General features: G+C 46.6%; 1 protein-coding gene across 1 annotated transcript in view; it reads right to left on the bottom strand.

The window, feature by feature from the left end:
* Positions 1-12: 12 nt before the first annotated feature.
* The window catches only part of LOC133362778 (uncharacterized), a gene marked incomplete at its 3' end in the record, with an annotated part of 13,880 nt that continues 672 nt past the window's right edge, over positions 13-13,220 (bottom strand). Inside the window, exons 2-8 of the mRNA XM_061581729.1 lie at positions 11,891-12,190; positions 11,046-11,137; positions 10,839-10,948; positions 10,404-10,522; positions 9,808-9,940; positions 5,971-6,126; positions 13-97 (exon numbers count right to left, since the gene is read on the bottom strand). Coding sequence (XP_061437713.1) covers positions 13-97; positions 5,971-6,126; positions 9,808-9,940; positions 10,404-10,522; positions 10,839-10,948; positions 11,046-11,137; positions 11,891-12,158 — 963 coding nt within the window. The remainder of the gene's footprint in view (positions 98-5,970; positions 6,127-9,807; positions 9,941-10,403; positions 10,523-10,838; positions 10,949-11,045; positions 11,138-11,890; positions 12,191-13,220) is intronic.

The following is a 13,220-nucleotide window of genomic DNA, read 5'->3' as shown; positions in this document are numbered from 1 at the left end:
ACCGGCTCGCACGGCCGTCCGCGGGCCTCGGGGGCCGCTCAGGCCGTCCGCGGGAGCCCCCCCGCAGAGCGCGGCGGAGAGCGCCCCGGAGCGCGAGCTGGGGGGGGGGGCGGCGAGGGGGAGAGGGGCGGAGGGCGCCGGGAGAGCGAGAGCGGGTGTGACACGGGGCTCACTCGTGGGACTCGCGAGAGCGGTGGAGAGGCGGGCGTTTCGACGCCAGACGCACACGCCGAGGGAGAACGCCAGGAACCTAGGAGGAGAGGGCTGCGCGCACACAGGGGGGGATTGCAGTGGGAGGTTCGGGGAGCGCGGGGGGGAGGGGGGGGGAGAAGGGAGGGGGGGGGAGGGAGGGCTCGGGTGGTGGAGCCGGGTCACGGAGAGGCTGCGGCGGGTCACGAGGGCGTGGGTGACGTGGGAGGTTGGCGAGTCCCTTCGGGAGCGGAGAGCGCGGGAGAGCGGGGACGGCCAGAGGGGGGGCTCGGCCCCCCGGGGGGCCCCCCTCAGCATGAGTCTCGTTTGGCGACTGCCTCGCGACGACGACGGGAGGTTGGTGGCCGTGAGCCGCAAGTTCCCCGTTCCCACGGCGGGTTCCCGAACTGTAGAGAGGAGGGGACGTCGTCAGCGGCCCGTTGATTATAACACTGGTCATAAACACACTATCCTAAAATACAGCACCGTATTTTGACACTAAAGCAGTCACTGACTCGCAACGACTTGCAATCATAGTGACAGAGTTAATTTAGGGTAAATCAATGAAAATGGGGTATGCCGATAGCATCGAAATGAGATGTCTAAAACAGCTGCAAAAGTCCACCAGCATTTTTTTTTTGTGTTGACCAGTGTCATCAATGCGTTATCCGCCCGAGTGTTGCCTATCGCCAATGTGTTTATCTATATTTTGTTGACCAGTGTTATTGGTTGTTTATTGTTTATTGCTGTCGGTTGATTTTCGTGTTCACGTTTAAGAGATTAAACGTCCCTTCAATAGCATGACAGTGACACGGGTGTCTCCTACGCGTGTGTGCGTTGTGTTTATTAAACGCAATAGACAGGAACACATTACGTCAAGCTACATTTCGATTTAAAGCTTTCGTGACTGCAGGGATTTATATTCTTGGTTCTTTCGGTAAACTCACGTAGAAGGGAAACAATTATTTTATTCCATGGGAACCTCATTGCCAGTAAAAATATTAGAATTGTTTTTTCCCTTCTATCTGGCAACAAAACTGACACCTTTTACGAGGAGTCATTTTGCATAGACCACAATATCTGCAGTCATAATACAAACAAAAGAACATAACTCTGATAATGTGCACTGTCCTTGAAGTTGATTGGTCCACACCCGAGACAGCTTTCCATAGAGCCTAGTCTCACATGGGTTGGACCAGATGACGCCAAAAGGCGCAATAACGACGCCGATCGTGGAGGAGGAGGCAGTGTCTCTGGGGACGCAGCAACGAGGGCGCGCGCCAAAGACACAAATACAAAGATCACCCGTGTAGCCTGCACAGGCTGTTGGGGCAAGTGCTGTTAGCGAGCACCTATAAGCCGAACGGTGGAGGAGGGGGTGGGAGGCCAGCACCACGCCCCGCCTTTTATCTCCCCGTGGCGATGTTTACACACCGCACCAGGTACTCATTTGAGGCTGAGTCGACCCGGGGGAGGCGGCCGTGCCGGTTCAGGTAATCGTCGCTGGTTTGGCCGTGAGCGGGAATATAACTCGGGGATCCGGGTTCGTAGTGCAGCGCGCTAACCGCTGCACCACCACTCCTCGCCAACTGACACACACACTGACAGCCTGACACACACACTGACACACACTTTTTAGGACAAAATATTTAATTACCAATTGCTTAATGGGCAATGCAATCATCTGACCCATAGGTGGCAGCCATCTCAAGCCAGAGGACGAGAGGACTCTAGCCGCCACGCATATAAAGGATTTATAGTGAAAAACTTTGTTTTTACGGGTTATACTTGTTTTTTGTTGAAGCGTAAATTATAGGAGGCGGCTATTTTATCTCGCTCCGTGTCTCGTTCCGTCGTTATGCCGATATCAACCGCGTGGCCGGCACGGACGAGAACCGCGCAGTGCGATCCGCGTTGCGCGAGAGATGCCGACGAGAATTGGCAGCAGACAGAACTCGATTTGCCAGGGCGTCGTCCGGGTTCTATTTATTCGTTGCACCTTCGTTCATCATCAAAATCACACTTTTGTGCGTGCGAACGGGCGCCGCTTAAACCGAGAAGGGGCATTCAAGGGCACGTGGGTTGGCGTCTCTGTCACGTGGTACGCGTCACTCGGTGTCTGCAACGTGACGAGTTTCTTCCGCTGCTGGAGCTTCCTTGGCTCGCCCGTCCAAGCTTCAATCTGACGTCGGGACGTTTCCAACAACAACAACACACAAACACTCGCGAGTCGGCGAGGGAGACGATGAAGGCGAGTTTACAAAGCGCCGCTCCCGCTCATCCATCAGTCACCTGTGTGAGTGTTAGGTGTGGTGTTAGGTGGTGTTGTTAGGTGTGTGTGAGTGTTAGGTGTGTGTGTGTGTTAGGTGTGTGAGTGTTAGGTGTGTGTTAGGTGTGTGTGAGTGTTAGGTGTGTGTGAGTGTTAGGTGTGTGTGTGTGTTAGGTGTGTGTGAGTGTTAGGTGTGTGTGTGTGTTAGGTGTGTGTGAGTGTTAGGTGTGTGAGTGTTAGTGTGTGTGAGTGTTAGGTGTGTGAGTGTTAGGTGTGTGAGTGTTAGGTGTGTGTGAGTGTTAGGTGTGTGGTGAGTGTTAGGTGTGTGTGAGTGTTAGGTGTGTGTGAGTGTTAGGTGTGAGTGAGTGTTAGGTGTGAGTGTTAGGTGTGTGTGTGTTAGGTGTGTGAGTGTTAGGTGTGTGTGAGTGTTAGTGTGAGTGAGTGTTTGTGAGTGTTAGGTGTGTGTGAGTGTTAGGTGTGTTAGGTGTGAGTGTTAGTGTGTGAAGTGTTAGGTGTGTGAGTGTTAGGTGTGAGTGGTGTTAGGTGTGTTAGTGTTAGGTGTGTGTGAGTGTTAGGTGTGGTGAGTGTTAGGTGGTGAGTGTTAGGTGTGTGTGAGTGTTAGGTGTGTGTGTTAGTGTTGTGTGGTGAGTGTTAGGTGTGTGTGAGTGTTAGGTGTGTGTGTTAGTGTTGTGAGTGTTTAGGTGTGTGTGAGTGTTAGGTGTGTGTGAGTGTTAGGTGTGAGTGAGTGTAGGTGTGTGTGAGTGTTAGGTGTGTGAGTGTTAGGTGTGTGAGTGTTAGGTGGTGTGAGTGTTAGGTGTGTGTGAGTGTTAGGTGTGTGTGTGTGAGTGTTAGTGTGTGTGAGTGTTAGGTGTGAGTGTAGGTGTGAGTGTGTAGGTGTGTGTGAGTGTTAGGTGTGTGTGAGTGTTAGGTGTGTGTAGGAGTCTGTGGTGTGTGAGTGTTAGGTGCTTTGTTGTTTGCGATCCAGAACAGAACCCCGGTTGACACATATGGAGGCATCATTACCACGCGGCGATTCGCTCAGCTACCCCCGACGCAAATATCTGCTCTCAATCCACCACAGCGTCAAAGTGATACTCGCCTGTGCTCCGTCAATATCAACCCGTGTACGAAGGCAAATAAAATATTTCTATCGCGCCACGTTGGATTAAAAAACACACCGTCAGAAAAGATCGTGTTAACGGTTCAAAGAGAGTTTTTTTATTGTCAAAACTGTGTAAACAAATCACTACTGTAGCTATTCCAGGAATTGCACATTCGAATTGAACGTTCCATGCGCTGTATGCACCTGGTACCAGTTTACATGAAAGGCAGTGATTGCTACAAAATATAAAGCACATTGCAAAACGTACACGTGGTTTTGGGCTCCGTATGCAAACTCAAACATTGGATATATTTTTTCCGAGTGGTTTATCCAGAAAAACAATTCCTCAAATTGTACTTTAAAGGTTTTTGGCTTTTAATCAAAGCTCAATAATATCAACAGCCCTTGTTCAATCCACTCCAAGATGCAGACAGTGACCAGACGGGTACTTCACCAGTGGTCAGCACCCAAACAATCAGCAGTTCGGACGTCACCCTCAAACTCGGGTTTCTGAATCCACAGCACAATCACGTTCCTTCACAGTGGCCAGCTAGGAACTTGGTTGGCAGAAAGCTCGCGGTCACGTGACGCACTTCAACCAATCCGCGAGCGTGCTACACGGTGGGAGGGGCTATGCACGACAGACAAATAATCCCTGGTGGGGTGGTGGGGAACTGTTGTTCCTACCTGTAACAAAAAATTAACCCGTAAAAACAAAGTTTTTCACTCTAAATCCTTTATGCGTGGCGACTAGAGTCCTCTTGTCCTCTGGCTTGAGATGGCTGCCACCTATGGGTCAGATGATTGCCTGCCACCATTAAGCAATTGGTAATTAAATATTTATAAAAAAAATTCCCTAAAAAGTGTAAAATTTGGGAAAAATGTTTCACGAACATAAATTGTCACGCACAACGAGTCTGTGTGCAAAATGTCAGCTCGATTGGATGACGGGAAGTGGGTTAAAAAACGACCGAAACATTTGCACGGTCCTAAGCAAGCAAGCAAGTGAACTTAATATAATGGATTTTAAAAAACCCACTGCATATATACGCTTAAGACAGTTCCATGAACACTAAGTGTAGACAGGTGTTGTTTTCTCTACATCTGCTACCAGCAGCAAAGTCTATAAAACTTTGCAGAATGGAACATGTCACAAATCAACTTTTATTTAGGCATTTTTGGGGTTGTTATCAAGTAGGTGAGAGCAGACAGGCCCCGTACAACAATCTTCTGGAGTATGAGAACATCTGATTTTGCAAAAACCTTCCCACTTCGTGTTCATCCTTCCAAAAGATGCAAATTTGAAACGATCTTTCAACAGTCGAGCAATGCAACACAACAAAAAAGCACATTTCTCTGAACATGGCTATCTCCTCTGCACGGAAACAAAACGTGTTGTATATTTCAACTCCAGATGACCTAACGGCACGTTTTATCTTTAGACGTGACTTTACCGAAAAAACCAAAGAATAATTCCTGCAGTCACGAAAGCTCCAAAATTAAGAAGGAACAAAACTGACAAGTCATTCACTTCTTTCTTGGAAGAGACAAGTTCCTGCCTTGGGTAGTAAAGCCAAGATGCTGCTTTATATTCTATTGACTGCATTCTGGAAAAAAAAAAAACTATGCAAGCAAGCTCAAAGGAATTTCGATTTAAAGCTTTCGTGACTGCAGGGATTCATCTTCTTGGTTCTTTCGGTAAAGTCACGTAGAAGGGAAGTAATAAAATAATAATAAATAAAAACAGACTGTCTTCTCGACAGACCTGTTCTTCACCTGAGGACGGCTGCTTGCGTTGTGGCCGAAACGTCGTGAGAATTAATTTATAAAAAAAAAGTATTACTATTTTATTATTTCCATTCTACGTGACTTTACCGAAAGAACCAAGAAGAAGCTCAAAGGAAGTTATTGAAACTGCGAGTGAAACGACACTAGCTTATCTTCTTGGTTCTTTCGGTAAAGTCACGTAGAAGGAAAATAATAAAATAATAAAAATAAAACATAATAAATATTCTCACGACGTTTCGGCCACAACGCAAGCAGCCGCCCTCAGGTGGAGAACAGGTCTGTCGACCGTGACTTTACTGAAAGAACCAAGAAGATGAATCCCTGCAGTCACGAAAGCTTCAATCGAAAGACACCAGCTTATTTACCCCAAGGGCTTTTCATACAAAGTGCAACCCATGGCCCACACAACCTCCCACCATCATCCATCTATCGCTCACCCCCCTCCTCTTCTCACTCCAGCCCCTCTTCTTCTTCGATGTCAGAGCATGAAGACAATCTTGGCATCTTGCTCCTGGGCACCTCCAGGCTGCTACTGCCTCCCCAGCTGCGAGAACGAGGAAAGTCAACGGCTTGGCGAGCGTGCGCTCGCAAATTGTATTTGGCAATGCTGCTTTTGCGATACCGATTGCCGACAGAGGACAGATGACTGCCAGAGGGCCGCAGCGCTGGGAACACTTTGGCACGGATGCCGTCCTTGGTGTCGATGCCGTCATCGTCGTCGTCCTCGGAGCTGAGGTGGACTGTCTCTTCACTGGACGAGCGCTGCAGCGTCGTCTCGCTGGAGATCGTGGTGGACACGCCATGCTCTTCGATTCCACTCAATAGCAGTCGCTTTTTGGCTTCTGGGACTCCCAGTTCATCCAAGTCCTAAAATCCAGCGAAATACAAAAAATATGCACACACACACACACCAACTTGTGTTCAGCGATACAACATTGATAATTGGCTTTTACCCTTCTATCTGGCAACAAAACTGACACCTTTTTACAAGGAGTCATGTTTGCATAGACCGCAATACCTTGCAGTCATAATACAAACAAAAGACATAACTCTGATAATGTATGCACTGTCCCTGAAGTTGATTGGTCCACACCCGAGACAAGTATTGTGGTCTATACAAACATGACTCCTTGTAAAAAGGTGTCAATTTTGTTGCCAGATAGAAGGGTAAAAAAACAATTATGATATTTTTACTGGCAAATGAGGTTCCCATAGTGTACGATACAACATTCTTCAAATTTCTGACGACGTGTATTCCTCAGAGCAATTAATGTACAAAATCAGTCGGTATTACCGGTAGGAACCACCTGGTTCCACCAGCCCACAGGGGATGATTGTGTCTGTCCATCGTGCATCCAAAAATGGGAGGGGTGGGGCTGGGTGGGGAGGGGAGGGTGGGGAGGGGCTGGGTGGGGAGGGGAGGGTGGGGAGGGGCTGGGTGGGGAGGGTGGGTGGGGCTGGGTGGGGAGGGGCTGGTCACCCCGTGGTGCCCTTATAAAACTCAACGTTTAACCTCTCACGACGGCTTGTGCCCGGCCCTCACAGTTGGCCATTGACGCGAGCAACCCAACGTTCCTACCCGCTCCCTCCGCAGGAGGAATGTGTTTTATTTGTACCCACTACTGGATCAGGACTCCTCAGCCTCCTCACTCGAGCTATGTGACGATCCATCTATCAACTACACACGAACTAATCTCACAACTCGAATCTCTGTGGTGGTCATCCTCTTGGTGATGTGTGCTCTACTTTGGATGCCACTCCAATGCAGTCCAGTGATGTTCCCTTGCCGAAGCCCATCTACTTTTTTGCAGTTGTCAATGTTTCTTATTTGCATGTTTCGGTATCCACGTGTAATGGGTTCCGGAGACACTTGTAGAGGTAACTTCTTTATTACAATACAACACTCCAACAGTCCTGATACTCTGTTACAGCCTAGGTACACAGCCTAGGTACACAGCCTAGGTAGACAGTCTAGGTACACAGCCTAGCGACACAGCCTAGGTACACAGCCTAGATACACAGCCTAGGTAGACAGCCTAGGTACACAGCCTAGGTACACAGCCTAGGTACACTGCCTAGGTACACTACTCTGGCTATGCTCTGGGGTCCTCCGGCTACAATCCCCCTAGGGGAGGCTACCTGACCCGACCCAGCCAAGGTCCGACCCAGCCAAGGTGCGGGTCTGGACTCTGGCTTCCTCGGAACTCGCCCTCACAAGGACGTAGAGCCGGGAGTCCCAGAGTCCCACCACTGGCCCTCACAGCGTCCCGGCCCTTACAAGGACAAGCGGGACGAGGGGGTACAGGGTCCTAAGCTGGCTGGCGGGTCTTGACCTGCGACTGGCCCTGATCGGCCAGGGAGCTGCCCTTTTATGCCTCGTGCCCAACGAGGGGTGGGGTTGTGTGCGCCCCCAGGTATCCCACAGAGCACACACAGCCCCCCCCCTGGTGGCACCAAGGGGCTTAGCTGTCTGGGGTGCCTGGGATCCTAGCGCCTGCCGCCAAGGGCTTCTCTGCCTAGGGTCCCAGAGCCCCCTCTTGTGGCACTACAATCCTCACTACTCACCACTCACCCTCACCACTCACCCTCACCACTCAGCACTCACGCTCACCCCTCTCCCTCACCACTCACCCCTCTCCCTCACCCACTCACGCTCACCACTCACCCTCACCACTCACCCTCACCACTCACCCTCACCTACACACGCATTAACTCTTTACAAGTTTAATTCCAACCTTCCATCTTCTCCAAGCTTCTTTGTGCATTTTTTTATGTTGCAGAAAAACTTAGAAATAAATCCCAATCCTGTATTCGTTAAAAAACACGCGTAGTTTGCGTGAAAGCGTCCGTAGGAACTTGCCTGCAGAGTGACGTTCATCAGCTGTTGGACACTCGACAATCCACGTGAAGTGAAATTCTCCAAAACTCCAAGCAGTCTATTGTTTCAGGAAGCTTGAGACACAAAAAACAACACACACACAAGGCTCCAAAATGTTAATACCAAATACAAGAAGCACGAAAAGTACTTTGTACGGCGGAATTACATTAACTTGCACATTTTTACTCCGTAAACATTGCGATTAGAAATAACATGTGAAGCAACACTTACATTGCTTGTACTGTATATCCCTATGGAAAATAATGACTTTTTTTTATTGGAAATCCAAGTGCAAAAATCAGCCCAAACTGCATTACGAACTTTGCTTTTCGATTTAAAGCTTTCGTGACTGCAGGGATTCATCTTCTTGGTTCTATCGGTAAAGTCTCGTAGAAGGGAAGTAATAAAATAAAACATAATAAAATAATAAAAATAAAACATAATAAAATAATTCTCACGACGTTACGGCTGCTTGCGTTGTGGCTGAAACGTCGTGAGAATAATTTTATCATGTATATTATATTATTATATTATTATGTTTTATTTTTATTACTTCCCTTATACGTGACTTTACCGAAAGAACCAAGAAGATGAACTTTGCTTTGTTTTAATTCACCCACCGACTTAAGTATTGTAGTCGAGTATACACCGATCAAACTAAACACTTGAAGAACCCAGACTCGTATATAATAAAGGAGTGTTATAAACACTGCAAGTCAACTAAAAATATCTAATGCAGTGTAGAGTGCTCATCAGAATATCCGAGGCCGATACCGACCCACCTACCCAGTGACTAGGGAAGATGTTGCAGTGTAGAATACGTCAAGGATAAGCCATTTAAATAAAGCAGTGATACATCATGAAAAAGAATGGAGCGTGCAGACGCAACAGTAGAAAAGGTTTAGTAGTACAGTGCATATTATCATTATCAGAGTTGCTTCTTTTGTTGGCATTTTTGACTACTTGCGTTGTGGTCATTGCAAACATGATGCCTTGTATAAAGGTGTCAGTTTTTGTACCAGTTGAAAGGGTAAAAACCTATCACTATATTTTGCCACTGCTAAAAGAGATGTCTCAAGGTGTATGATGCCTTGTATAAAGGTGTCAGTTGTTGTACCAGTTGAAAGGGTAAAAACCTATCACTATATTTTGCCACTGGTAAAGGAGGTCTCAGTGTATGATGCCTTGTGTAAAGGTGTCAGTTTTGTACCAGTTTAAAAGGGTAAAAACCTACTACTATATTTTGCCACCGCTAAAAGAGATGTCTCAGAGTAGAAAAGGTTATTTCAGCAAAGAATCCCTTTCATTTATTTGTAATTTTTTTCAGAGCGTGAATGATGACGATCTTCTTGCTTCTTTCGGTAAAGTCACGTAGAAGGAAAGCAACATTATTATATTATTTTAATATATTATTATATTATTTTATTATGTTTTATTTTATTATTCTATTACTTCCCTTCTACGTGGTGACTTTACCGAAAAAACCAAGAAGATGAATCCCTGCAGTCACGAAAGCTTTAAATCAAAAAATGACGACGATGTTCAAAGGTGGCGACGATGATGCACCTAAAGGGCACTTACTTGTAAAGAGCGTTGCCAGGCTTGCCGCTGTCCGGCAGGGTTCCAAGCCGGGCCCGTGGGTTGTCTCCGTCCGGTGGCCGTGGGGGACCATTGGATCCACTCGCTTCACCCGTCACAACATCCTGTGCAACGCCTGCAACCAGTGGATGAGCATTCGCAATAAAACCATTTACACCTCAACACATATACGAGTAATATTGAATTCATCCTCTTGGTTCTTTCGGTAAAGTCATCACGTAGAAGGGAAGTAATAAAATAATAAAAATCATAAATAATTCTAACGACGTTTCGGCACAACGCAAGCAGCCGTCTTCAGGTGGAGAACAGGTGTGTCGGAAAGACAGCGTCTGACAGACCTGTTCTTCACCTGAGGACGGCTGCTTGCGTTGTGGCCGAAACGTCGTGAGAATTGTATTTTATCGTGTGTTATTTTTATTATTTTATTACTTCCCTTCTACGTGGCGACTTTACCGAAAGAACCAAGAAGAGTGCGTATCACTTTGTGGCAAATTATGTCACGTCTTTCAATTCTACCGCGTGCCGCCACGTTCCGTACAGAGAAATGTGCTGCGCCGAGCAGGGAGAGCTTGCGTCACCTGATGAGGAACCTTCGCCCGCACTGGAGGGTCCCTGGCTGCCGGCCAAGACTTCCTGTGAACACTCGCTGCCGTGTCGGCTGAGGTTGGACGGCCTGCCACGCAATTCCGTCACGTATCTGGGAGGGAGAAAAAACCCAAAAAATTAACCCTCTTGATGTGCAAATTATTTTGTCAAGGCGCCCTTCCCCCCCCTTCCAACCCAGCGTATATACATGCTCCAAGCGCGTGTGCTGTTTCATTCAGACGCTGTCGCCTCGACAGACCTGTTCTTCACCTGAGGACGGCTGCTTGCGTTGTGGCCGAAACGTCGTGAGAATTATTTTATTATTTTTATCATTTTATTACTTCCCTTCTGTTGCTACCATTTAATTACAGCAGCAATCGGGAACTTCTCTCGCAAGAGCAACGATTGTCTATTTCGTGTTCACGTACTGTTGTTGCTGCAGGTTGCGCAACACATTGGCATCCGTGGGCAGCGTTCGGATTAGCTCCAGGTTTTCCTTGATTTTCTTTAATATTTCAAAATGTTCTCTCCCATGCACCTACATACATACAGACCGCAGAGCAAATTCTTTCAAACATGAAATGCTTATTGTGACATGTGATTGCGAGGAATTTAAACGAAAGCAGGTAACTTACCAGGAGGCGAAATATGTCTTCTTGGTCGGATGGCCAATTGCTGCCACAGTTGCTTGCAGTCATCAGCATGTCGTGCACCACTTTCACGCAGCCTGAGGATTTGGTTAAGTGGCAAAAGCGGACAGGTAAGGCGAGTACACGCAGGGACAATTTCTTTCAGAATAATACATTGAAATGATGTCATCATGGGACCTCCTTTGCCAGTACCAAAATATACTAATAGGGGTTTTCACCTTTTTTCTGGCAACAAAACTGATACCTTTTGCAAGGAATCATACTTACATTAACCACAATACTTGCAGTCAAATGCAAACAAAAAACAATACTCTGATAATTTATGCATTGTCTTTGAAACTGATTGGTCCACACCAGAGACAGCTTTCTTTAGAGCCTAGTCTCATATGGTGTTCGACCAGATGACGCCAAAAGGCGTCATCATGGGACCTCCTTGCCAGTACCAAAATATACTCATAGGGGTTTTCACCTTTTTTCTGGCAACAAAACTGACACCTTTTGCAAGGAATCATACTTACATTAACCACAATACTTGGCGTCATCTGGTCGAAAACCATATGAGACGAGGCTCTAAAGAAAGCTGTCTCTGGTGTGGACCAATCAGTTTCAAAAACAATGCATAAATTATCAGAGTATTGTTTTTTGTTTGCATTTGACTGCAAGTATTGTGGTTAATGTAAGCATTATTCCTTGCAAAAGGTGTCAGTTTTGTTGCCAGAAAAAAGGGGAAAACCCCTATTAGTGAAATTATATAATTTACAAAAACCTCAAATGTGTCTTAATAGCTAGACAGCACGTGTGTGTGAACAAGGGGCAGTCAAAGTGATCACCTTGGGAGTTCGTATCAGAAGCCGCCTCTCCACTCGCTCGCTGACTGCTGCCAGAAGTGGACACCTTAGGCACTTGTGGGGTGTGCTCAACTGGCTGAGCCTGTGGAGACTGACAAGTCTGGGTTGCTGCCTCTGCCAAGGCAGGAGGATACTGCTGCACAGACTGAGCTGCATTCTGCATGGTGAGTGAAGGAGCCTTCCGATTGTTTGGAGACTGCTGCTGCTGCTGCAGCTCCTCACCGTCCTGATGCATGCACTGCTCGTCCATTTTGATATCTTGGAGATTTGAAGCTTTCGCGACTGCAAGGATTCATACTCGGTACAGTCACCGTGTAGGTAAAAAATGAAATTAAAATAAAAGAATAAAAATCACAAATCCTGCATAAATCACAAATCCTGCATAATGCACGGGCATAAGTAGTACTATTCACTTACCTGCATTTCCCATATCCCCTCCCTTTGATGCTGCTAATCCTGCATAATGCACGGGCATAAGTAGTACTAATCACATTCCTGCATTTCCCATGAATATGCTAAATTCCTCTTGATATGCAAATTATTTTGTCGAAGCGCCCTTTCCCCCCCTCCCAACCCAGCTTATATATATGCTCCAAGCTCGTGTGCTGTTTCATTCAGACGCTGTCTCCTCGACAGACCTGGTTTTCACCTGAGGACGGCTGCTTGCGTTGTGGCCGAAACGTCGTGAAAATTATTTTATTATTTTTATTTTTATTATTTTATTACTTCCCTTCTACGTGACGACTTGACCGAAAGAACCAAGAAAAATAGAAAAATCACAACGTTTCGGAAGCAACACAAGCTTCCGTCTTCAGGTGAAACAGATATTTTGCGGTGACAGTTTCACCTGAAGACGGAAGCTTGTGTTGCTTCCGAAACGTCGTGATTTTATTCTTTTATTTTAATTATTTTTATTTCGTTCTTCACCTACATTTTTACATCTCTCCCCGGCGAAGCACACACTCGGTCTCGCAGCAGAATCGGCCCAGTACCTGGCCACTAAAACAAATGGCCAGAAAACAAATGCATTAAAACAAATTTTTTTATGTGCAGCCATTATAAGGCATGTCTTTACTTAACCAGCCAAAAGAGAATTTCAAGAAATTACAGGAAAAGATAAAATAGTTTAAAAACATTACAATGTCTCTTCAACCACGACTATAGAGACATGGTAATCGCAATCATTGTACACTTAGACATTTTCAATGTTCAGCCCTATTAAACTTGCAGCAGATATTGTATGTAGCTAGGGTTCTCAAGTTTCGTACATAACAGGATGAATTCCACACCCTCGAAATGGCATTGCTGTTGC

This window comes from Lethenteron reissneri, unplaced genomic scaffold (assembly GCF_015708825.2).
Source record: "Lethenteron reissneri isolate LAM-NWPU_2019-01 unplaced genomic scaffold, ASM1570882v1 scaffold_1613, whole genome shotgun sequence".
In the NCBI taxonomy this organism is placed as follows: Eukaryota; Metazoa; Chordata; class Hyperoartia; order Petromyzontiformes; family Petromyzontidae; genus Lethenteron; species Lethenteron reissneri.
This window is presented reverse-complemented; position numbering and strand designations above follow the sequence as displayed.